At 40.1% G+C, this 27,280-nt stretch overlaps 1 protein-coding gene across 1 annotated transcript; it reads left to right on the forward strand.

Moving 5' to 3' along the window:
* Positions 1 to 27,280, forward strand: LOC143987978 (troponin C, slow skeletal and cardiac muscles-like). Its single transcript, XM_077487194.1, has 6 exons — positions 1 to 153; positions 13,243 to 13,273; positions 13,815 to 13,961; positions 15,443 to 15,557; positions 22,310 to 22,446; positions 26,952 to 27,280. Exons 1-6 carry the CDS (start codon positions 130 to 132, stop codon positions 26,981 to 26,983), a joined length of 486 nt encoding a protein of 161 aa, XP_077343320.1. The 5' UTR covers positions 1 to 129; the 3' UTR covers positions 26,984 to 27,280.

Genomic DNA, 27,280 nt, shown 5'->3' on the forward strand with positions numbered 1-27,280 from the left:
CAGGAGGAGTGACCAGTCATTGTCGCTTTAAGAGCATCTGTGCGTCCTATATATAAGCTTGGCCTACATTTGTCATTCAAAGCTGTATGGTTTAACCTCTAGCAAGCTCCTAACTGAATCTCACTCATCATGGATGATATTTACAAGGCAGCGGTAGGTGGTATTCTTTTTTATTTCTTTCTAAACTGAATATTTCATCTCTCACTCTTGTGTTATAGCAAGTGTTAAAATGATAAGGAAAAACTTTTAAAGAGCAACAAATTGATTTTTCAGTGTATGTTGTAAATGAAAAAGCAGCTAAGGCTGCTGGGCTCGTTTAGTATTTCCTTCTTTTTGGCACTTTGTGGATTAAAATAAATGAAACATTATAAACTAAACCCACAACTGAAAGATAAAACTGCATTTTTCCCAACTTACCTCCCCTTCAATGACCTGAAGAAGATGTATTCATTATAGGTGTCATTTTTACATTTTTACTTTAGATAGATACTTATGCTGCTGTTTTTTTTTTTTTTGTTTTTGTTTTTTGCTGTTTGACAACCACAAATCAAGCTTTTGCCATCTTTCCTAAAATGACTGCTGGCAGAAATTTTAATAGCATGATCATAACTGTTACTGTAGCTTACGTTTTAGAAAGCCTATCAAAAAAATTTAGAATAAGATACAATTAAATTTTAAATGATAACTTTGTTGTATATTGTTAAAGGGAACATGTTCACAAAATAAGACAATGTGTGCAATAATTTACTAATTACATAGATTAAGAATTTTTGTTTTTCTTTGTAATTCTGCCAATTAGTACCTACACACAACTTAATGGGAATAATTTTATTGAAGACAAACAGGTGATCCAGCTTGTGAGGGAAGTTGCACTTTGCAAGGGATTTGCTCCAGAGCTTAGTGAATACGTTAAAATTTCACTGTGCAAAGCATGTCCAATCACATGCATGAAAAAAAAATACAGCTATTGCCATCCTTCCTAAAATGACTGCTGGCAGAAACTTTAATTGCATGATCATAACTGTTACTGTAGCTTAGGTTTTTTTAAAATAGGGCTTGCACAACATGGGAAAAAGAAATACATTCAGAATTATCAGAAGACCAATGGGATTGATTGATTGATTGCCCATAAAGGCTCCTTAAATGTCTCCATTCAAGAAAACAATTACATAACCCTGTAATTCAGAATCATCAGAAGACCAATGGGAATGTATATTTATGATTGCCCATAAAGGCTCCCTAAATGTCTCCATTCAAGAAAACAATTACAAAACCCTGATTCGCTGGTACAGAACCCCAGCGATTCTAAACAAGCATAATCCTTCCTTTCCCAACAAATGCTGGAGATGCGCCAGAGAACCAGGCACCTTGTTACACATCTTTGGGTCATGCCCGTTAATCCAACCATTTTGGCTGCAAGTCCAAGAATTAACAGTCAATTTCCACATACTCTTTAGAACATGGGTCTTCAAACTATGGCCCTCCAGTTGTTCAGGAACTACAATTCCCATCATGCCTAGTCACGTCTGTGAATGTCAGAGTTTTACAATGCCTCGTGGGATGTGTAGTTAACAGCTGGAGGGTCGTAGTTTGAGGATCCCTGCTTTAGGACATACCCCAGCCCAATTCCTTTTTCACCAGTCTGATATATCGGCACACCAATATCATAAAACACTAATTCTACCTCTAATCAATGCAACCAAAATGTGTATTCCCCGCCATTGGGGCTCTCCTCATATACTGACCATCCCAGATTGGTTCAAACACATTAACAAAATTGCTGAAATGGAAGAACTCATTTCCATTGCCAGAGATTCTCCAGCTAAATACTCAAAGACATGGGCCTTTTGGAACCACTTCCGAACAGCCAATAGATATCTGACATTAATGGGATAACCCCTTACCATCATCTGTCTACCCAAGATAAACACTTACTGATTTCATCACATATCTCTCCAAACCCCCCCCCCCCCTCCCCATTTCTCTTCTTCTTTACCAGGGGGCATGGGCCTCCCACCCTTACCCAATGGATGAATTTGGGAGATCCCATATCGTTTTTTTTCCATCTGTGACTTTCCAGCAACAGGTGTCTAATACACCTACTTTCCATCACCTTACTAAGATATCATACCGTAACGAATTAACTATTAGTGGAGACTGAGGAGAAAACTACTAACCCACCTATTCCATCGGCCCCCTCCTCCCCGCCTCCCCTTCTTCTGTCTTCCCTCCCTATTCTTTCACCTCTCTGACTGCCTTACATCATCCTCTAAGCCCCTGTTTTACTGCCTGTTGCTTATCAGGTGTTCAAGACAGAGCACCAATTTGGCAACATCATATTCCGTTGGGTCAAATTATCATACAAATGCCCACATCATTATTCACACATATGGAATCTACCTTGACTACTTTTAACACAAGACAGAAAGACGTGCTACAGTATTTAGTAATATTCTAAGTTTAACTACAGTTGATCTTTGTACCCTGCACAATACTTAATCTCCCTCTGGATTTTAATCTGGATACTCAAGATATTCATTGTTATTTACATGCCTTTGACACACTTGTTTTACCCATAACAACCAATGCTCTTTGATTCGTCAAAAAATGTATGATAATACGGTAATATTGATACTGTTATCCAATAAAAAAAATAAAAAAAAATATCAAAAAACATCACATGCAAGAATAATTGAAAACAAAAACAAAAAACAAAACAGCATTTTGTATGCACATGATTGGCTGATGGAAGTGAGAGGAACTTCACCTCATTTACTAAGCTACGGGGTAAACTGCTATGCAACGTGAACAGCCCATTTGCCTTTAGTAATTCATCCCCAAAGCACCTTGCTGCTATTTTGTATGAGATTAAACTTAGACCCCTTCACACTGGGGTGCTTTGCAGTCGCTACAGCGCTAAAAATAGCACCTGCAAAGTGCCCTGAAAGAGCTGCTGCTGTCTCTCCAGTGGGAAAGCCCCGAGGGTTTTCACACCAGAGCGGTACGCTGGCAGGACGGTAAAAAAAGTCCTGCTAGCAGCATCTTTGGAGCGGTGTATATACCACTCCTCGCTGCCTATTGAAATCAACAGGCAGCGAGGCTGTACTGCCGCAAAGTGCTGCTGCTTTTGGTTTTAACCCTTTCACGACTGCTAGTGGGGGGTAAAAGCTCCCCACTAGCGGCCGATTAGCGCAGGGAAATTGATGGTGAAACGCTGCTAAAAATAGTGATGCTTTACTGCCGAAGCACCCACCGCCCCAGTGTGAAAGGGGCCTAAAGCCCTGTACATAAGATCAGAAAATTGTACGAAAAATATCACTTTCAAATCAAATCAAATTGTTAGTACAGAGCTTTTGAGAGCCGATCATGGCAGTTCATCTGATATTATTCCATCGGACATGAACTAATTTTTTTTCAGTGCGATGCCAGATCACACAATTTTAGTTTAATCAGTACAGCTGTTGTTCGAAAATGCAATTCGAATGAACTACAACAGATGACATCACTTCTGAATTTGTATTCTGTTGTATGCGAATTTTCATGACTCGATCTGCAATTATCATGCAAGAAAAAAAAAACGGACGATCATTCGTCCGATGATCTTATTGTGTGTACCGGGCATTAGAGGTGCCAAATGTGGATTTTCCACAGCTGATTACTTAACACTGCATTCAAAAAATGCAAATCAGAAATCTGCATTGCTTCATTATGCAGTTATGCATTGTGCTTGTGTTTTACATTTAACAGAATTTCACTAAGTACATAAGTAAGTGCATTGTGTCCGATTAACAAGAATTATTGCGTATTTACAAGGAAGTGCCCATTTATATTGGCTCACAGGGCTTATATAAGATCACGAATGTCAGAAACAGAAAAGCCTTATAATAAACACACAGCCATAGGCATGTAAAGCATTCAAGCAAGACTTTGACCTTCAATTTTGTCTTTGCCTGTGACTTGCCCAGGCCTCACCAGTGACAGAGCTGCACAGTAACCACACACCTCGCAAGTGTCTTGTGGAACGTTAGACACAAAAATGGCCAAACTATTTCACGGAAGACTATAAACTGTTGAATAGAGCAAGGCATAAGGTCAGCTCCTCCCAACACTGGGTTTGTGCAGCTGCTGCAAACCTTCATTGTTATTACATGGAAAGATAGGTCTGTATCATATGGTGGGATTTATCAGAACATTTTATTGCATTGGCAATTAAATGATTTATAGAGGTTAAATATATAATAACAGTAATTACATTTAGATTTAATACACACAATTACATATACTACAAACTATTTTTTTTATCATTATTTTTGAATGAAGTACTGGCAAGGAGCAAAAGTTAGTGATAAAGCACTGCTGCTTTTTTTTTTTTTTTTGCATTATATATTTTTATACATCTATTTATGTATGCATTTATTTTTAAGAGCAAGAAAAGTCATGAATTTTAAGTTGAGCTAATCTGACCAGATAGCCATAATGCATTCCAAATACCGGCCCTTCAAGTGTATTACTGCCCTGCCTATATATAGTAATGTAAAGTTTAACAATGGAACAATTGGAAAGCTCCAAAGCAGCTGTTTTGTACAAGATGATAGGCACATGCAATCCCACATGAAATAAAGAGCTCATTGCTTGCTTGGCGTAACAAATTCATTTTCAGAAAAGCCTCGGTCCTTAAAATGCTTTGAGAGCTACAGTTTACTATATACAAAAAAGGCTAACAAGGTAAAAATAGCTTCTACAATTTTCCATTATCATTTTAGTGATAGCGCAGTCAAGTGCATTCCTTTCACAAAGATAGTGACTGACACCAACATAAATACACTGCTTCAACTCTGATGCTGATCCTACTAGCTGCCCAGCTTCAGTATATTGTACCAAAATGTGGCTAAACGTATTTAAGTCTAGATTCCCACCCATGCATTGTGGTAAAATGCAAGTTTCGCCATACATTGCCACAATATTTAGGGCTGGTTTAAATTTGTGGCTGGGGGGTAGTAAAACAATCGGTTGGGATGCATTTTCACCCCCTCTCCCCCCCACCAAGCTGACCGAGGTATATACAAGCCACTGTTGCAATGCTTTGTTTTGCGGCCACAACAAAAATGATCCCCTCTGTCGTGTTCAGTAGGCAAGCACAGCCTCTGAACATGACCCAATCAAGCGAATGGGTCCACAATGCAACTGCCATGCAACCGTGTAGCACAGTGGTACAGCATTTCTAGGGTTAAAATAAGCAGTGATAACACATTGCCTCCTCATCTCCTGTCAAACGCCCTTGAAAGATTATCAATCATGAGTTGCTTTTCAGAGGGGTGGCAAGCACTGGCACTAGTGTAAAACCTATCCAATGAATGGCACCCCAAAGCAAAAGTATGGCAGGTGCTGCCAGACCTGCACTGCGGAGTACCACAGTACACATGTAGTTACAATGTACCGCAGCCTTGACTTAATACATGGGCTGTCTAAACCAACACATTGTAAAAGCACAAAACACCATTTAAGATTGTTGTAAACGCATACACAGCGATGGAACATCCAGGCATGATGGGGGCCTTAAAGAAAGCCAGCAGATGAGCCATTTGTGGGCTGTCATTGTTGATGTATCCTTCTGAAAATGCTATTTGCCTGATTGTTATACTACTTGTTATGGCTCTACAGCTTTCTAAGGCCCCATACACACTACAGGCATACCCCACTTTTAAGTACATAATGGGGTTTATTTACTAAAGCTGGAAGGTGCAAAATCAAATTAACTTCTGCATAGAAACCAATGGGCTTCTAACCTCAGCTTGTTCTATTAAGCTTTGGTAATAAAACCTGGAAGCTCATTGGTTTCTATGTAGAAGGGAGCCTGATTTTGCACTTTCCAGCTTTAGTAAATAAACCCCATTGTGTACTTAAAAGTGGGGTATGCCTGTATTAGATTTTCTGCAGCTTTTTATCTTTAGATTTACCAAAACCAAGTAGTGCAAGAGCCTGCCTGATTGCATACAAATTGAAACACATATTATATGGTTTTGGTAAGTATGAAGACAAAAATCTGCAGAAAATTGAATAGTATGTATGGGGTCTAAAGCCTCGTACACATGGTATGATTGTTGGCAGGGGATTGTCTGTTGACAGACTGTTGCCCTAAAATCTTACCGTTAGTATGCTGCTTTTGACAATTGTTGTGCAACTTTCGGCCCACAAATGTTGGATGACATGCTAGGCAAGCACAGCCTCTGAACATGACCCATTCAAGCGAATGGGTCCACAATGCAACTGCCATGCAAATGTTGGATGACATGCTAGTAAATGCTAGTAAATTTTCGGCGGACACCGGTTTGACGTCAGATTTTCGTATGGTCGGTACACAAATCCATTACACAAAAGTTGAAAGTACAAACATGCATACTCGGAATCAATGCTCACCAAACACGAAATTGGCAGAAGGGGCCCAAAGGGTGGCGCTCAAGAGCTGAAATTCCTCGTAGCACGTCACTACGTTTGTGTTTGTGGCGCGACAATTGTGTATCGTAAGTATGCACACGCCCTTTTGACAAAAATCAGATGCTCAGTTAGCCAACAATCGTACCGTGTTACGAGGCTTAAGTCTCTGATATGGAACAAGAATGCAGGCCACACATTCTGACTTGTTAACAAGCTCCTTGCTTGTTCTGACCAGTAACTGAGAATGCATCAAGCCACAGGACCAGCAAGGAAGTCTGGCAACTATCATTTTAAGACGTGAGAAAAATTTTTTTGTAACTGCCATTGTTGAGTTTTGCTGTTGAAACGCGAGATTTGGCCTGATTCACATTGTTTCATTGCAGTAATGCTTACATTATGCGCATTGGTGGCACCATTCCTTTTAAATAGCACCGCAAAACACACCTTGTTGACAGGCATACATTATTATGGTGCACTGCCAAAAATCTTGCATTTTTGGTGCATTTTGGTGCATTAGGAAGCCTATTCAGATGTAAAACGGCCCTTAAACGATCATCAACCAGGTAACTAGCTTTTTCAGGAAGGTCCACAATAGCCAATCTTGTATTATTCTTATGAGCAAATCTTAAACAAAATCCAAATCTTAAAATTATCATTCTTTTCATCTGTGATTCCTGAATTCTGTACCGTATTTACCTGTCATCTGAATCAGGATTCAGGGAGAATAATATGGTGGGGTCCAGGTGACACTCACATTCATCTATTTGTGTATGGCCATCATACAGAAATAGGACACATGCAGTAAGGATTAAGTTACTCCAAGTACAAAAGTAGTAACAAGCATGTCTTCTAAACTTACTGAAAGCCTTAGTATCTAGACATAGGACTACAAGGCCGGGACAATAAAATGACTGCCGGACAGCTGATATTTCTTTCCATGAGGGAGTTGATGACAGATAGGTTTCACATTTCGCCCTCATATGCTTATGTGTTCCCAATAGAGAACTGAAAAGAAAATGATTTTATGCTATTCACTCACTGACCAATCTAACCAAAATTTCTAGCCAATTTTGTCCATACATTCAGCTATTTGTAAAATACTATGCAATAAAGATTTTCTTTGGAAATACAACAAATACATACTTCTATCTTTAGTAAAATAATAGATTATCACCCTGATATGATTCAAATGGTAATTCGTTATTAGCCGTTTAGGTTGGGAATAAAAAGGCCTAGCCTATCAACAACCTGACAGGCGAAAAAGTGGCTTGAGCAAATATAGGGTCATTTAGCATGAGCCCCTAGGAGACAATAATAAGCACTTGCAATGTTGGAAGCATTTTTTTATGGTTGAGAGAGATTTTTGAAGAAGAAGTTGGATAATCTATATGTAACCAGTCTGAGCTGTGCTTCATCTTAAAGCGGTTGTAACTGCTGAAACACTCCCCCCCCCCAAAACTTGCAAGACTTTAGCATAATGTGCTAGTATGCATCGCATACTAGCATATTATGAAAACGTAACCTTAGAACAAAGCCTCCGCAATGGCGCCCAGTCACTGCTGAGGTGGGCGATATGTTCCCTCTGCGTTTCTCCCGGGTTCGTGGGCTCTGGTGCTGTGAGTGGCTGGAGCCACGATGATATCACTTATGGCAAGGAGCGCTGAATTTCTGGCACGATATGCTGAACATTCAAAGCGCATGCGCCGCTGCATGCAGGGTAAAAATCTCCTAAACCGTGCTGGTTTAGAATATATTAATTTTACCTACAGGTAAGCCTTATTATAGGCTTACCTGTAGGTTAAAATCACCAAGCAGGCAATGCAATGGCATTAAAGAGGGAAGGGAAGAACTTTATTTGATTGTGGGTCCCTTTAGTTTGCAAGATAGTGATTAAATGGTAGATCATAACATTCCGGACAATGGACAGGTGACTTCTTTGAAGCCAGCAATACATGGATCAAAATTCAGCCAGTTCAGCAAGGACCGAGCAAATTTTGAGCCATGTATTGGCAGAGAGGTTTACAGAAGTAGATATACCAATCATGTCCTGTACAGCAGATTTCTCCCCCTCAATCACCCTGGTGTCCGAATACAATAGCTCAGCAGGGAGAATCCTCCCAATCTACATCAAGTGTGTGGATGGGGTAGTCAGGTCAGTTTTTTTTCCATCCAACCCACTACTTGACAAAAAAGAGTATCATTCTATGGGCTGCCTTATTTAATGGAGACCTCTGTCCAATCTTGTTTAGCCTTTAATCTTTGTTCAATAGTGTTTAGCAAGGTCCAAGACCTCCAAAGGTCTAGCAGTGACCTCCACAGTCAGGGACAGCTGACATCCTTCTGTAGAGTGGGCGACAAGGCATGGTGGGTGTAATACAAGATGAAATGGTGGACACTTTTTGAATGCAAAGAGATTTATTGTCTCTTGAACAGAACTGGAGGAGAGAGGGTTAGGGCCAGGACACCCTTAAGTAGATGCAATGATAATTAGCAGACTCTGAGACTTCTATAGTAAGGCAGCTATACAGGGGAAGGCCTCCAGCCAGACACCACTTTTGTATAGGTAGGACCGCTGTCTCCTATGGCAACAGTCTTGTAATAATTACTAATGGTAGTATATTCAACTATTGGCAAAACAAACAGTTCTCTGTTTATTCCACATTCACTGTGGATCTTCACTCAATCAACTCCCAGTCTTTCACTAGACTCCGGATCCAATAGCCACTGGATCCCCTGAGCTCTTCCACTGTTAGCACTCAGTATCTTCCTCAAGCGGCACCCCTGCTTCCATGATGGGTCCCTGGCTTGGCACTCACAGATACTCTTCAAGCATCACCCCTGCTGACCCACTAGGTCCCTGGCTTGGCATCCACTGTTGCTCCGCAAACGTCACATCTGCTGTCTCGCTGGGTCCCTGGCTTGACACTCACTGAAGCTTTCCCACTTCTTCACCGTCCCAGGCTGGTGAGAAGACTGCTCAGGGGCTGACTTCAGATTATTCAAAGTGGTCTCTGGTAATAAGGTGGATGGTCCCTTAGTGGCGACAGCTTCCCCATCTACCTCCGACCACAGGCGGTTCCCTGTCCGGCTGAACCGCTACTTCTGGTTGGACTGCAAGCCAGCAGTCCCAACCCTATGCTGCTCTCCTGCTTCTGGATAGGCTTCAGACAGCCTAGCAGCCAGATGTCCCCGGGATAGGCCTCAGGCTTCCGGCCTAGCAGCCTGAGGCAATATAACACACGTCCACCCAGACAGCCATGCAGGTGGCACAGAACCCCGATCACCTGACTCCACCCAAATAAATAGGCTCTCCCAGCAGGCCAAGGGACTAAATAAAATCCCTGCCCATTGGCTGAGACACCCCATCCATTCATGGCTGAACATCTTATCTACTGCCACTAGCATAGGGCCACCCAGTGACAGAAAAGAAACAGTGCAACAAGTCCAGATATAGAGAGGAATCCATTGATCTCCTAACAATTAACCAAGGCAACTATCACCTGGCAACTACATTTGAAAGCAACCCTGCCTAAACATCAGGGTGCTACAAGTGTAACCACAAAGGTAGTAATATGCTTAACAGCATGAAAATAAATACTGGAAAAATTGGTACTGGACTTTATAGGCACTGAGATATTTAAAAAAAAAATATGCATTTTATTACAAATTGATTAGAAGGAACAACCAGACAAACAGTTATTTTTAAAAGACTTTGCACAGCAATAATTGCCTATATATATATATATATATATATATATATATATATATATATATATATATATATATATATATATATGCACATAACCCATAAACCAAGAATTAACCGTGAAAAGATCATAAAGATGTCCTTGTTGAGACAATGGTAATTGTACTAGCAGGCTTGGTACGGGTAGGTCATAAATGTGCAGTGGCTCAGCTCTACATGTTACACTTTAGGCATATATTCTATTAAAATGAAGACAACAGTAATAAACAAAAAATCTTTAAAACAGATGACTGAGGTATACAACTAATCGATATATATATATATATATATATATATATATATATATATATATATATATTGTAATAACACATGCTGGCTGTTTGACAAAACACCCATAAAGCAAGGGCCCAATGAACCCAGTGCAAAGAAGACAGAATGCATCTATGGGGATGAAATAATATGTATTGGGTATGTATACCATCACAAAAACATCCTAACCATGAAAAAAATGTGCAGTAGTACAAAAGGTCCTTCATATAGTATGAAAACATGATAAGATAAATTATTCAAAACTTACAGTATACACAAACAACCAGGGGTAAGGATCAAAGTAGAAAAGTGTTCCGAAGTACGGTGGGTGTCATCACATGTATGACTGGTCTATATAATGAATGAGGGAAATGGAAATGTATAGGGTTAATTGCTAAAGAGGTTGAAAACACATGCATAATATAAAGCATATATCATGGCTGTGCCTCGAGACTTTCAAACTTGCCCAGATCAATAGATAATGTGGAAGAAACCCCAGTTTCGCAGTAGTTACAAAAGTACCATGTGTGATATAAAGGAGAGGCATAGAGAGCCTATAAGTCCTATGCAACAATGAGAGTTTCAAGGCTTTTGAGAAAAATAAGTTTGCAGTAACTACAGCAAAGGGTGGCGATGTATCCTGATCTATGATAGAAAGGAACAATCCTAGAGTCAAAAACATTTTTAACAAAGCATTAGCGTAGAAGCCAAAGGAAAGGATAGCAAACACATACCATCCGTTTATGGCTGCAATGTAGTATCTTGGCGAATGTGTGATTACCCTGTGGTCGGAACATATGATGTCACCACGAACGCCGCTCACGGAGCGTTTTCGCCTCGTGATGTATATTTAAATGATCGCAATGGTCACGTTTGTTACACTCTCACCATGCTGACTGATCCCCTGGGCAGCTGCTGTTACTTTGCAGCCATATACTGATGATGGTATGAGTTTGCTACCGGCTGGCCAAGGGGGTGGTTATTTACCGCCCCCCTCCCCCCATAAAAAAAAGAAAAACAGCTACCACTGCTCATATCACAATCTTTTATTGGTGTTCATTATGTGATTCAGCCAAGAATTACCAATAACAATACACAATATTTTGGTACAGGTTGCAAAACCCCCCAAGATTTATTTTTTTTTTTTATTGACGTAACATGGAAAATGTACTAACGGAGCACATTCTTTTACCGATAACCTGAAATATGACAGAAACTTCTATTATTAATGAAGATAATCAGTGGGGTTGATATAATAAAACTGGAGAGTGCAAAATCTGGTGCAGCTCTGCATAGAAACTAATCAGCTTCCAGTTTTTTTTGTCAACGTTTAATTGAACAAGCTGACAGTAGAAGCTGATTGGCTCCCATGCACAGCTGCACCAGATTTTGGACTCTCCAGTTTTAGTAAATGAACCCCAATACTTAAAGTTCACCTTTAAAGGATAAGTTCACCTTTGGGAACATGTTACATGTTTCACTAGTTTTTAGAGTGGAACCTGTAATATGTTCCTAATGCTGCAGCCACTGCCCAATCCCCCCTGTGGCAGCAGTACAGGGAGAAATTCTCTGTACTAGCCGTCAGTTTCTGAAATCAGCATGGTCACGCGGCCACGTCATTCATACACAGAGATCTGTGTATGAATGAACTACAAGTCCTGACTTTCCTTGTGGATGTCGGCTTGTAGTTCTCAATGAACTACCATGATGCCATGGTAGTTCATTTATTCTTACATTCAGTGTATCTGCTTGCCCATATGCAATGCATGCCACACAGTTACACTGGCAGGCCTGCAGGAGACCTGCATGGCACCAGCAATCTGTTGATCACTGGTGCAATGCTTTACAGGCTCCAAAAAAATTCACCTTTTTTACCTGCAAAAAAATGTGCATTTATTTAATTTTTTTTTTCAAAAGTGAAAATATTCTTTAAACGGGTTGTAAACCCTAGTTTTTTTTTGTGTTTTTAAATAAAAAACATGTCATACTTACCTCCACTGTGAAGTTCCTTTTGCATAGAGTGGCCCCGATACTTGACTTCTGGGGTCCCCCGGCAGCGCTGGTAGCTCCTCCCCGCATCGAGTGCCCCTGTTGGAGAAGGCTCTCCTAAGGTGAACACCCCTGCGGGCCCGCTCCCAAGTCCTGTGTCTGTGTACATTCACACAGAATGCAGGACCCAGCCCCCGCCCCCGGCGGCCACATCATTGGATTTGATTGACAGCAGTGGGAGCCAATGGCTGCGTGGCTATCAATCTATCCAATCAAGAGCTGAGACAATGGGCAGAGAGGTAGAGTGCATCTCCGTCGAGGGAACAAATGGGCTCAGTTGAGTAAAACAGAGGGGGCTGGAGGGCTGGTGAGAGTCAGAAGTTTTTTCACCTTAATGCATAGGATGCATTCTCAGGCTCTTGCAGACTCTTAGTAAAGCTCTCTGCCCAAACCTCTGCACAAACCAAGCTGCAGAACATGTGAATGGACTAGGAGGGCACTGACCTGCAAATTATAATCCATTAAAAACAAGTTAATCTGTCGTGGTGGGAGTTCGGAACCAGTGACAAGTAGATCTTTTTTTTATGGGCACTTTTCTCCTGTCCACAGACAATTAGAAAGGTAAAAAGTGCCCATTTTTACAAACTGGAATTTTATGGATGGTTGGTAACACTGTACTGGACATCTATCAGTTCCTGGCAGCTGTGCACGCATCTCAGGTTCACAGTGGTACACCACAGCGTATGAGTAGTCGGTTATTTTAAGTTATTTCATCACTTATACTTTTGCTTCCTTATTTACAGGTAGAGCAACTTACAGAAGAACAAAAAAATGGTGACTATTCACTTTATTTTGTATATATTTTTACATGCTTTGTCCTATATTAAATTTGTGATTTGCCCATTCACTAAAGAGTCCACACACACTATGTTGTTGATACTTTTGTTCCCTGTAGTCAAGTGAAAAAGTCCTACGTATGCTCCCCATTGGTATGGTTGGAACCTTTATGGGGCCAAGTACCCTACTTCCACATGACATGAAAGCATGATTGGGCACATGATTGGGCATTTAGGCACCCAGTACTGTATCATGGGAGAAATGGGAGCCTTTGTTCAGGCACTTCTAGTTATAAGGTGACAATAGTTGTCCTTGTTTCCCAATTGCTCTCCTGCATTGTCACCCTGTTACATGCTCTTGCAGAGTACACTATAAGTGGCTGTGCTAACGCACACTGCGCAAGGCATGTTGTGCAATGCCTAAACAACTTAAATTTTATCCAGATAGGGTTCAAATCTATTTTCATTTTCCAAACTAATACAAATTTCCACAATTTGCAACTCAATAAAGCTGAATTACTTGTTGCTACTATTCACAGAATTCCGTGCAGCCTTTGATGTCTTTATACAAGATGCAGAAGATGGGTGCATCAGTACAAAAGAATTGGGCAAGGTAATGAGAATGCTTGGCCAAAGTCCAACCCCTGAAGAGCTGCAGGAGATGATAGATGAAGTGGATGAAGATGGTGAGTGCTCCAAATTGTGCTCTGCCTAAACTCTTCTGTAGTTTTGTTTAGTAATACAAGGAGAATGCAATGCTAGCTATCACAGTACATTAAATGAGTCTTTTCTCAGAAAAAGGAAGTACGGAGAGGAAAACAGCCACCATGGAAATACATTTTAAAGAAAGTGTTACTAGCAGTTATAAACCAAGGGTTATAAATCTAAAGCCGCGTACACACGGGCGGATTGTATGGCCTACTTAGTCCGTCATACAATCCGACGGACAGTCCGTCATACTTTCGAATGAACGGACTTGACCACACACGGATAGCCAAACAGTCCGTCGAAAGCTTGCGCGAAGACGTGTACAGCACGTACGACGGGACTAGAAATAGGAAGTCCAATACACAGCAATGCAACCTTCCGCCGTGTAAATCCTTTCTGAGCATGCGCCATTCTTAGTCCGTCGAACTAGCCTACTCACGAGCGGATTGTCCGCTGAAACCAAAGTATGACGGACAGTATTACGGAAATTCCGAAATACTTAGTCCGCCAGACTGCACGCTGAAAAAGTCAGCTGAAGCCCACACACGAGCGGACTGTCCGCTGAAATGTGTTTTGACGGACTAAGTTGCCAATACAGTCCGCCCGTGTGTACGCGGCTTTATTCAGGCATATTTAGTCATTAAATCTCTTCATCAACTTCACTACCCACAGGGTTAATTTACCTAAAGAAAATATACTAGTCAAATTGCAAGTGAGATTGTACTATTTAATAACATTTTCCCCAGAGCTCAGTGAATGAGGGGAAGCTCTGTTGGCTTCCATCATTCAATTATGTGCAAGCAAAAATAGTGTTTCTTTTTTTTTTTTTTTTTACTTGCACGTAATTAAGTGATTGGGTGTGATTGGGCCAGAGGGGTCTGTTTGTTCATTTACCAAAAGGCAATATTTTTACACTGATTTCCACTGTCCTTTTACACATCTTAATGTTGCCCACTTCTCTGATATTACTATATGTAAGATAGTTACATACACATAAATAGACCCAAAAAAACTGCATATACATAAAGACATTCACACACAATTATTGTTTTTATAAATAGAACTTGGTGATCTAATTTGTCACATAATTAAGACTTTTCACTACCAATGTAAAATTTGAAGGTTTCAGGTTATTGCAGTATTAAACAATTAAACACTTACTCAGTCATTATTTCTATTAGATGCCATCCCTAATTGCTGCCACCGTTACAGGCTAGGTATATCAAAAAAATTTGGTCAGGCAAGAAAAACTTATTTTCAAAATCACTTTTCAGACTGTCAGTTGTATGCTGTCAAAATTAGATGAGCTAACAAACAATGATTAGTATTGTATTTGTTTTGCATTTTAATATCCCATAGTTCTTGAACAGTAATTTGGTTATTCAATCATTTTAGCTATGAGAACATACAGTCTGTGTATTGTTTGTAGTATGGAACTAATTCATTATTTTCATATCAGGAAGTGGCACTGTAGACTTTGATGAGTTCTTGGTTATGATGGTCCGATGTATGAAGGATGAAACCAAAGGAAGATCGGAAGAAGAATTAGCAGAAATTTTCCGGATGTTTGACAAGTAAGAGATGACATTAGAAAAGCTGCACATCATGCCTTTTAGTAGTATTGAGATTTCAGGCTCAAAGTCAAAGTAGCACTGTAGAGGCTTAAAAAAGAAAAAGTGAAGGTCTCCCAATGGCCCACCCCATTATCACACCTCATAAATGCCATTGTCCAGAAACGTATTGCTTACTGATCACAAAACAAACTGGGGCTTTGAGTCAAAAATGTGCCTTCTTCATTCCTTTGTGACTTTAACAAAGCCCATAAGAGTACATGAACTACCAGCCAAAATGCTTTGGACCCACAGTAGATTATGAGACACTTCTTACCACAATTATTTCTTTCAATTTCAATTATTCCAAAAAACGACACTCCAGTCAAAATAAAAATTCTATTTTAATATGCATTCAGAGCACAATGCCTGCCTATTTGCCTAGTTGCTTACATGAAAATAAACTCTGGTTTAAAAAAAAAATCTATTAATGTATATATTTTTAATTCAAAAAAGTACCTTATTTTGATCTCAGCTGCCTGCAGATCTCCAAATTCCTTCTTTTATTTGACTTTCCATTAGATGACTACTTTTGTTCACAGCCATCTTCTCTTGCTCCCTGCTGAGATAGACTAGGGACTACAGACTATGGACTATGTCAGGCATGTCCAAAGTCCGGCCCGCGGGCCAATTGCGGCCCGCGTTCCGGTTTCGGGCGGCCCGTCTGGTCAGGTTCACATATATATATTTTGTGGCCCCCAACGAATCCCCGATCGCCGGGGGCCACAAAAGGTAGATATGCTGGCTGCCATGGAGGGGGTGGGACGAGTGCCGTGGATACAGGACAGTGTCCTGTGTAAAAGGAAGTCCCGTCCTGCACTGCCATTGGACAACCGTTTTGTCCATCACAGGAGGCGGGACTTTCAATTAAAGAGGATAGAAACAGGAGTTTCTCCTCTATGTCTGTCGGCGGTCATCCCGCCCCCCTCCCTGTCTCCTCCAAGGCTGCAGAGGACGTGAATCAGGCTGCACTGATGGCAATGGTGAGTCTGCATTCATGACAATGTGTGTGCTGCATTCATGGCAATATGGGGGCTGCATTCATGGCAATGTGGGGGCTGCATTCATGGCAATGTGGGGGCTGCATTCATGGCAATGTGTGGGCTGCATTCATGGCAATACGGTAGGGGCTGCATTCATGGCAATACGGTGGAGGCTGCATTCATGGCAATACGCTGGGGGCTGCATTCATGGCAATACGCTGGGGGCTGCAGATGGGCACTGACCCTTATTTTGCTTCACATGTCTTTATTTAAAATGTAAGAGTTTTATTTTTTATTTTTTACTGAGACTTCCTTTTTAAAGTTAAGGTGTGTGGTATAAGCCGATTAAATACTGTATATCCAAATCACACACCCAAGCTCATCTATTCACCACACAAAGAACAAAGGCAAGAGAATTCTTGTTGGGCCGTGTATTAGTGCTCGGATGACCACACTTAGACTGAATTTTAATGGTTTAAAGAATGTCAGACAAAATGGTCGGCCCTCGAGCATGTTCACTTCATCAAATCTGGCCCTCTTTGAAAAAAGTTTGGACACCCCTGGACTATGTGATCTGTAGTGTGCTACATGACTGGAGCTAATGTGCACTGCTTGTTTCAGACAATTGAAAGTGTGCGGGGGAAGAGGGGTAAGCTTATGGATGAAGTAACAAGGAGACAGAAAACACAGTAAGAAACAGTTTCATGAAAAAAACTTTATGAAGGTGTGAGGACATTTTTGCTATTAAATGTAAAGAATAGCTAGGGTTAGATCACAACATAATTTTTTTTCTTACAAAAAGATAGATCGAAAAATCCGAAAGCATAAGTGTGCAAAGCACACAGTGAAATACTTTACCTTAACAAAAACTACTTTTGAATAGATCAGTCTAATTTCATAAATGTCACACTGTCTATAATTTCCAGGAGTGAAATTAAGTGTAATTTGTTCCATTTGCTTCCCCTGATTGTAGGAAGTGGTGTTTAAAATATGCTGTGCTTTTTGTCACTAAAGTAGGAGTTATATTTGACAAGGTAATGTCAGAATTTCGTAAATCTGAGCTCATTGGAGTAAAAAAATAATTATAATAAGCAACTAGGTAAGCATTTATATAAAATGTAAATAACCACAAGAAAGAAGAAATCAACAAGTACCTGCATTCACAGAGACTTATTAAGCCTTATTCACACTGTCATAATAAAAAATAAAAAAAAACGTATCGGAACACATCTACATTGTTTTTCAATGGAAACATTCACACAGGTACGTAAACATCCACTGTGTTCAGAAACACCACACAAAATCCCCAAATCTGCATATGAGGACATACATATATGATGCAAATACTTGAAAAAGGACAATTTTATGCAAGTATTCACTGATAATTACACAGAAACTTTTTTACTGGAAAAAAAAACATGCGTAATAAGATCAGTACAATTATTATTATTATTATTAATACCCACTCAATACCCAACCCAATACTCAACACCTCGGTTCACACAGGGGCAACACGACTTTTGGAGGCAACTTGGACGTGACTTGACGTGACTTGACCTGACGTGACTTGATGTGACTTGATGTGACTTGACGTGACTTGGACGCGACTTACAACACTACTCCAGGCCAGGCGACTTGCCGTGGCCAATCAGAGAATGAGCTCTCAGGGGGGAACTCCTTTTGAGAGCTGATAATTCTCTGAGAGTCGCCTCTGTATAGACAGAGATCCGACTTGGAGGCGACCTCCATTGAAATCAATGGGTACCAGTCGCCTACAAGTCGGATTGAAGTAGTACAGGAACCTTTTCTGAAGTCGGAGCGACTTCAGTAGCGTGCATTAACCTCCCTGGCGGTACGATTATTTCGGATTTTAGGTGCTAAAAGCGGTACCATTATTTTGCATGAAAATTTGGCGTTTTATATTGTAGTCCTGCAATTCTTAGGAATAACTCTCTTAAATCTGTCCAAACCAGAGTCTAGCAGACATCCCGGGTATGATAAAGTTTGAAAAATTAAATCATAAATTATAATATAATAAATAATTATAAATAATTGTACCAAATAATAATATAACAATAATAAAAATTATTCAATAATGTAATCAAATCAAAAACACTGAAATTTGCTCAGTTGCAGAATTGTCGCTGTCATTACTTTTCAGTATTTGATGACGGATCTCCCCACAAATCGCTATCGCTCAATTCTGCGAGTGATTCTAATTTATTATCGCTGTTTTCTAGCTGGTCTAAAATCATTTTTGATGTACAGTGACAGTTTTGGTTGCTATGGACAATCTCCAGTTTCCAGGCATAAAGAACAGTTTTTATTATATAAAACTGCATGCAGGACACTGGGCAGACCACTAGGGACAACGGGGATGTGAAATATTTACATACAGCAATGTAATCTGTAAGATTACATTATACTGTATGTATACTGTTTGTTTCACTTTTTGAATTTGGCGCCGATCTCCGTGCCCGTGCGTCGCAACGCTCGCAGGGCATGGAGATCGGCGATGTAATGCATCGAGCGAGACACGGCTCGCTTGTACAGCGGGGAGACAACGCTGGATCCGAGGGAGAAGGTAAGTAAACCTCCTCCTGGATCCAGCGATGCAGTCCCGAGTCTGACTCGGGGATACCGCTCTTGGTATAAAAAATCCACCCCGAGTCAGACTCGGGAATACCGTCAGGGGGGTTAAGACGGCTCTCATTCACTTACATTGATTTCTACATGTTGTGCGACCTGAGGTGACTTGGGGCGACTTGAAGTCGGATCTGAGTCGCCCCTGTGTGAACCGGCACTTATTCTGTACATAATAATATAATAATAATATTAACATAACATAATAATATAAACATAAGCCTTTTCCTTTTTTTTCACAAAAATTGAGGTACCCCACTTTAGTCATGTCCGTCTAGAAATTGCTTCTAGAAACATGAGGGCACTTTGGGGTTGAAAATAGCATGTTCACATTGCAAGAGAATTTTCCCCAGAACTTAGTGAGAGTGGGAAGCTCTGTTAACTTTTAGACCCCATTCACACCTGAGCGTTTTTTAGCTTGAAGCCTGAAGCTACAAAACGCTGGAGGGGAAAAAATTTATTATTCTCAATGGAGATGGTTCACATCTCCACTCCATGTCGCCTGAAGCCGAACGCCTGAAGCTCAAACAAGTTCCGGACCCTTTTTTGTCGCTCGAATTGAGCAGATTTGGGTGTTTTTCTTATTTTAACATTGGTGACCTTTTGCCCTGCACAAAATCACAGGAAATCGTGGTAAAAACGTCGCAAAAAACGCTGCAAAATCGCGCGATTTTCTGCTTGAAAATGCTACGCTCAGGTGTGAATGCAGCCTTATGATCCAATCATGTACAAGCAAAAATACTGTGTATTTGTTTTGAAATTTTCCTTGCAAAGTGATAATTCCTTGTAAAGTGTACAGACTATTTGTCATTAGTAAATCAACCCCTTTAAACCCTTCTTCAGGTAATAATATATACTAAAGCAATTGCACAGGTCTCCATAAATTATTTTCGGTGTCACATATGGGACACTAAAAAGGTTTTATGGACTTACTGAATGTCATCGTTGCAACATCTCTCCATTGTTAGAGATATGGAAGTATATCAATCATATGGAATATTGGATATTAACTTCCACTGTCTTTTCATATAAACAGGATATGGCGAACAGCAAGATTTGATTTTTAGTCACTTTCTACACATAAACATGAAATGTGATTACTGGAAATTGGGACTTATTCAACAGTCTATATATACTATTACCTGACAAAGGATTTAAAGGTCCCTTGTATTCCTAAAAGCAATTTATACTGTATACAGGCCTTTGAATTGTCATTCAAAGTGTGAGAGAGCGCTGAAAGCTGAAAATTGGCCTAGGCAGGAAGGGGGTGAGAGTGCCCAGTAGGCAAGTGGTTAAAATGGTTCTAAAGTTAAAATGCTTTTTACCTTAATTTATCCCTGCATTAAAGTAAAAAATACCCTGCTACCAGTTTTACCCACCCCATCCAAAAACACTTACCAGTCTCCTGTCACTTCTTCAGCACTGTCATGGCTGCAGCATGGCTCCCCTCAATTCCTGGTCCTGTTGCTATCAATTAAACTCCTGTAAGGAGGGAGCAGGGGTTGGGTTACTGGTGTTGTGTGTGTCTATGGACACACACAGCCTGGATTGGGAGTACACACATATGGGTGCCTTCATAGCACACAGCTTGCTAAGGAGGTAACCGGAGAAGAGAGGAGCAGGAAGTGCTAGTAGAGGACTGTCAGAAGAGACCTTTAGCATTGCACAAAGCAGGCATGTATAACATCTTTTTTAACTCCCCCCCCCCCCCCCCCCGCAATTTTTTTTTATCCTTTAGTACCTCTTTAAGTTGAAAATGTGTTTTGGTGCAAAGGTCGGATACTGCACTAAGCAGCTGTCCTATGGAGCTGTGAAGGTTAACAGCAGTGGCTCCTAGTAAAGAAAGCTGCACTGCTCACCCGTCCCCTCCTGCCTCCTCTGCCATTCATAGAACTTATCTTATTACACTCCCAATGAGTTCTGTGAATGGGTGGAGGAGATACTATAATTCAACTGCTCCCCCTTCAATCACAGAACTTGATGCATCATGAAGTGTGTAGTAGGACACGTTCTATGACTAGTGGAGGTGGCAAGAGGGGACGACAAGCATTGCAACATTTCTGGTTAGGAACCACTGATGTTAACATTACAAGTGCCAAAAGATAGCTGCTCAGGGCAGTATCTGGCAGTTGTGAAGAAGACACAGAAGCAGCCATCTGCAGGTAATGAAATACAAAGCATTACACATACCTAATGTGTATGGTGCTGTATCCCCCAAAATAATTTACTAAACCTCAGCTTTAATGACACAGCAACACATCAATGCATGCATGGTGGAGTTACCGTACATCGTGGTAGTCCATGAAATTTACTGTGGCATTCTGCAATGTTTTGGTGTGAACAAGCCCTAAATTGTACTGCCTACTTTTGTAATAAAAAGGAGTCAAAAGCCCCCAGTACCCCTTTAGATGTGAAGACCACTCTGCAAATTACTGTAATACATTTCAGGGAATGCCGATAATGTGAATTCAGATTCACTGCAAACTGGGAAATGCAATGAGACTGTTTTAACAGAAAGATGGATGAAAACTCAGGGAAATACAATCTACAAACTTCAGAACACGACTGCAATGGCTTTATGGAAAAGAAATGTAAAAATGTCAATGTTTTATGTGTTAGGAAATCACGACTTACTTCACATGAAAAGAAAAGCATCATTTTTATTATAATTAAAATACCTCCTGTAGCAATTATACAGTTTTTATTATCCATAAATTATAAATGTTTACAGATGTCATTATCATAGAGTGAAAGGAACAAACTGAAAATGACATCGCTATGGGTAGCAGTCAGCATTATACATGAAAAAGGTTGCAGTGTGAATGCTCTGCTCCTGGGGACTGACATTCTCTTTTCTCACTTGACCTGCACAAAAATAAAAGACTCGCTGTGCTCAAAGAATTTGCACTTCTAAACCTTGTTACTTCTTCTAAGGAACTATATTTATATGACTGTGCAAATCAATATACTGTAAGGTAGGCTAATTGTCCAAGAGAACTAGATACGTTTTATCTTATATTTTATGACAATTAAACATACATCTATTAATTAGATGCACACTTTTTAACATGGAAACCTCAATTTTTATAGGAATTGTGATGGTTACATAGACTTGGAAGAGTTGAAGGCTATGTTGGAATCAACTGGTGAGACCATTACAGAGGATGACATTGAGGAATTGATGATAGACGGAGATAGAAATAGTGATGACAAAATTGACTACGATGGTGAGTAGTTCTTCAGGGTGGAACATAGACATAGTGTTATTATAATCACTTGTTTTTGTGGCAGGAGCATCATTTTTGAGACATTAGTGTCCAGATGAAAATAGAAGCAAAATGAATAGGTTATAAAAATGTAATGTGTATTCATTGTATGTAAATCCAAAATGTTTAGTCTGAGATAAAATGAGGAAGGGGTAGAACCCTTTGTCAGATTTCTGTTGCTAAGGTATACGTATGGGGTGATGAGTCCATTATTGATGTCCAATATAACCAAGGCCAAATCTGAACATAATGGCTCTGGTTAGGTAGCTTTACAAGCCAAAAGACCACTACACATATGGGGTTTTTTTCTACTAAAAAGAGTGCAAAATCTGATACAGCTATGCATAGAAACCCTGTTTTTTTTGTCAAAGCTTAAAGAGGAGTCCACCCCTGCAAAAACTAAAAGCCAGCAGCTACAGTGGTGTGAAAAAGTGTTTGCCCCCTTCCTCATTTCCTGTTCCTTTGCATGTTTGTCACACTTAAGTGTTTCGGAACATCAAACCAATTTAAACAATAGTCAAGGACAACACAAGTAAACACAAAATGCAATTTGTAAATGAAGGTGTTTATTATTAAAGGTGAAAAAAAATCCAAACCATCATGGCCCTGTGTGAAAAAGTGATTGCCCCCTAAACCTAATAATTGGTTGGGCCACCCTTAGCAGCAACAACTGCAACCAAGCGTTTGCGATAACGTGCAATGAGGCTTTTACAGCGTCCTGGAGGAATTTTGGCCCACTCATCTTTGCAGAATTGTCCTAATTCAGTTACCTTAGAGAGTTTTCGAGCATGAACGGCCTTTTTAAGGTCATACCACAACATCTCAATAGGATTCAGGTCAGGACTTTGGCTAGGCCACTCCAAAGTCTTCATTTTGTTTTTCTTCAGCCATTCGGTGGTGGACTTGCTGGTGTGTTTAGGATCATTGTCCTGCTGCAGAACCCAAGTTCGTTTCAGCTTGAGTACACGAACAGATGGTCGGACATTCTCCTTCAGGATCTCTTGGTAGACAGCAGAATTCATAGTTCCTTTTATCACGGCAAGTCTTCCAGGTCCTGAAGCAGCAAAACAGCCCCAGACCATCACACTACCACCACCATATTTTACTGTTGGTATAATGTTCTTTTTATGAAATGCAGTGTTCCTTCTACGCCAGATATACTTGGACACACACCTTCCAAAGAGTTCCACTTTTGTCTCATCGGTCCACAGAATGTTGTCCCAAAAGTCTTGGGGATCATCAAGATGTGTTGTGGAGAAATTGAGACGAGCTTTGATGTTCTTTTTGCTCAGCAGTGGTTTTCTCCTTGGAACTCTGCCATGCAGGCCATTTTTGCCCAGTCTTTTCCTGATGGTGGAGGCATGAACGCTGACCTTAACTGAGGCAAGTGAGGCCTGCAGTTCCTTGGACGTTGTTGTGGGGTCTTTTGTGACCTCTTGGATGAGTCGTCGCTGCGCTCTTGGGGTAATTTTGGGCGGCCGGCCACTCCTGGGAAGGTTCACCTCTGTTCCATGTCTTCGCCATTTGTGGATAATGGCTCTCACTGTGGTTCGCTGGATTCCCAAAGCTTTGGAAATGGCTTTATAACCCTTTCCAGACTGATAGATCTCAATTACTTTCTTTCTCAATTGTTCCTGAATTTCTTTGGGTCTCGGCATGATGTGTAGCTTTTAAGGATCTTCTGGTGGACCTTACTGTGTCAAGCAGCTCCTATTTAAGTGATGCCTTGATTGTGAACAGGTGTGGCAATAATCAGGCCTGGGTGTGGCTAGAGAAATTGAACTCAGGTGTGGACAACCACAGTTATAGTATGTTTTAACAAGGGGGGCAATCACTTTTTCACACAGGGCCATGATGGTTTGGACTTTTTTTCACCTTTAATAATAAACACCTTCATTTACAAATTACATTTTGTGTTTACTTGTGTTGTCCTTGACTATTGTTTAAATTGGTTTGATGTTCCGAAACACTTAGGTGTGACAAACATGCAAAGGAACAGGAAATGAGGAAGGGGGCAAACACTTTTTCACACCACTGTACACATACTGCAATAATAGGACACTTACCTGTTCTGGAGTCCATCAGCTGTCGGGTGCTCCTGCCGCCATTGTGGTTAAGGGAACCCAGCAGTGTAGCCGTAATGCTGCACTGCCAGGTCCCTACTGTGCATGCGCAAGGCACCGCTGTGCTCTCCTGCTGGCCCGGCAGCGGGGGAAGGAGGAGGGAGCCGAGCCGCTGACATAATTCCCCATGGCCATGTCTCCTGGAAGTGGGGATAGTATACCTGTCAAAGGCAGGCATCCGCCCCCCCCCCCACTCCCAGTTTTAGTAAATTGACCCCAAAGTGTCTAGAACTTTAATAAAAGTCTAATAAAAGTGTCAAATCAATAATCATAGAGTCCAAGAAGATTTGAAAATACTTTATATTAGGGTGTTGGTGGAATTATACAGCAAGTGCTTTTTTGTGGGATTGAACACTCCTTCTTCATCAGGGATTACAAATGTGAACTGGAAAGGTAGGACTGTAATTAAAAGTGGAATCTTATAGTGTGCTGAAATTAATGCAGATTAGGGGCTTCAGTAGCATACAGTATAGTGGGACTCCCTCCACCTTGGAGATATCTGCTCATACTTCTTGCTGTGTCTGTGGGACGGGAAATGAGGAGAAATCTCACTGAGGTTTACTACCTTCACTACTAAGTCCAAAACAGAATAACGTTCTGGCTTTACTTATACAAGGAATAAATGCACTTTAACTCACTTCATTTAAAAGCCTGTATGCATCTTGTCCTGCTAACAGGTTTTCTCAGTGAAGTGAATAGGGTTTGGACCATACATGCTGAAGGGATGTGTAGGAGCAAGAAGATACAGAATTTTTTTTATGCATTGCTGAATTGGCTACACACATAGATGTGCGCACAGGGTGTGCCGGATGTGCCAGTTCTCATTAGCATTATCACTGTGTGCTGGTGGGGAGATGGGAAAGATCTCCCACTGAGCCGCTATGCTTATAAGAGAAGTGTGTAAGCATTTATCTCTCACTCTGTATTTGCCAGCAGGGAGATCATGTGCTGGTGGGGAGATTAGAAAGATCTCCCCTCTGAATGGCAGAGTGCTACAAAGAAGAGTGTATGTGTGTGTGTGTGTGTGTGTGTGTGTGTGTATATATATATATATATATATATATATACAGGCATACCCCACTTTTAAGTACACAGTGGGGTTTATTTACTAAGGCCAGAAAGTGCAAAATCAGGCTCACTTCTGCATAGAAACCAATGAGCTTCCAGGTTGTATTACCAACGCTTAATTGAACAAGCCGAGTTTAGAAGCTTATTGGTTTCTGTGCAGAAGTGAGCCTGATTTTGCACTTTCCAGCTTTAGTAAATAAACCCCATTGTGTACTTAAAAGTGGGATATATATATATATATATATATATATATATATATATATATATACCTACATACATAATAAGTATATATATATATATATATATATATATATATATATATAAAAAACAATTAAGTATGTTATGATACAAAAACAAAGAGATCGGGGGGGGGCTAACAATGATCATATCAGATTAAAAGTGCACTTACCCTTTAAGTAATACAAACTTAAGATGCAAATGCTATGAAACTTTCTGTTTTTTAAATTTTAACCCAAAAGTATATAAAATTGTACAAAAGCCAAACACGTTCATCTTTTGCATATTTGCCTTATGTAATCATAATTATATATAATTTCCCAAATCACGAGGGGAGGTCTTAGTTGCTTAGCAACTGTCGATGCTGTGGCCATGATATGTTGTTGTTTTTTTATGTTCTGCATACCAAAAGAAAAATCTACAGAACTCTTAAAAATGCTTGTCATTCTGCTAAGCTTGCTACTGGAAAATTACATATGTACGAATAAAAGTAACAGATTGCAAATCATATAATTTAATACTGTCCTTTAAATTCAGTTTTGAAACATTATTATGCTTTTTTTGTTGTTTTTTTTTTTTGTTTGCTTGATGGAGCAACCTGTTTTGTTGTTGCACACCTAATGTCGAATGTCAACAATCAAGAAAATGTTCAAATCACAGAATAAAAGAAATATATTTGTAGGATACATACATATTAGATGCAGTGAAGGTTATTCCTCTGTGGTGCTACAATAAATGAATGCAGAACAGCAAAAATGTTTTTTAACTATGAAATACCCTTCCTCACTAAAATATATATTTTTACATATACAAGTAAACATATTTTATATAAATATCTTATTATGCCCAATGTCAGTTTGTGTAAGGTCCCTGCTCAGTGCAAATTTTCATCACTCAAAGGGAAAACATCCCCCGCCCTCTCTCCTATGACCTACGGTTTTAATATAAAGCTGTACCCCGCAAGGTTGTTAAAAGTTAAGTGATTTATGTATGCTTTTAAACCTTTTAATAATGTTAATGCATCTGTATGTTTTACAGAGTTCCTGGAGTTTATGAAAGGAGTTGAATAAATGGAAGGGCAGAACGAGTTCCACGCAGTTCCACCTCTACAGTGTTTTTCTTAATTTTGTGCTGTATCGTAAAACATACTAAAAAGCAAACAGAATACAATCATCACTACAATGAATATATATATAACATAATTTCAAATGTCATATATACATAAAGGACAACATTTTTCGATGCTGTAAATATTTCAGAGTATCTAATATCTTAAAAATAAGGACACTACGACTTTACAATAATTTTGACTGCATTCACTAATATGATGCCTGTGTGCCATGAATAAAGTACATGATTTTAAGGTA

This window comes from Lithobates pipiens, unplaced genomic scaffold (genome assembly GCF_037356315.1).
Source record: "Lithobates pipiens isolate NorthernLeopardFrog02 unplaced genomic scaffold, aLitPip1_a1.2 Scaffold_18, whole genome shotgun sequence".
Classification (NCBI taxonomy): Eukaryota; Metazoa; Chordata; class Amphibia; order Anura; family Ranidae; genus Lithobates; species Lithobates pipiens.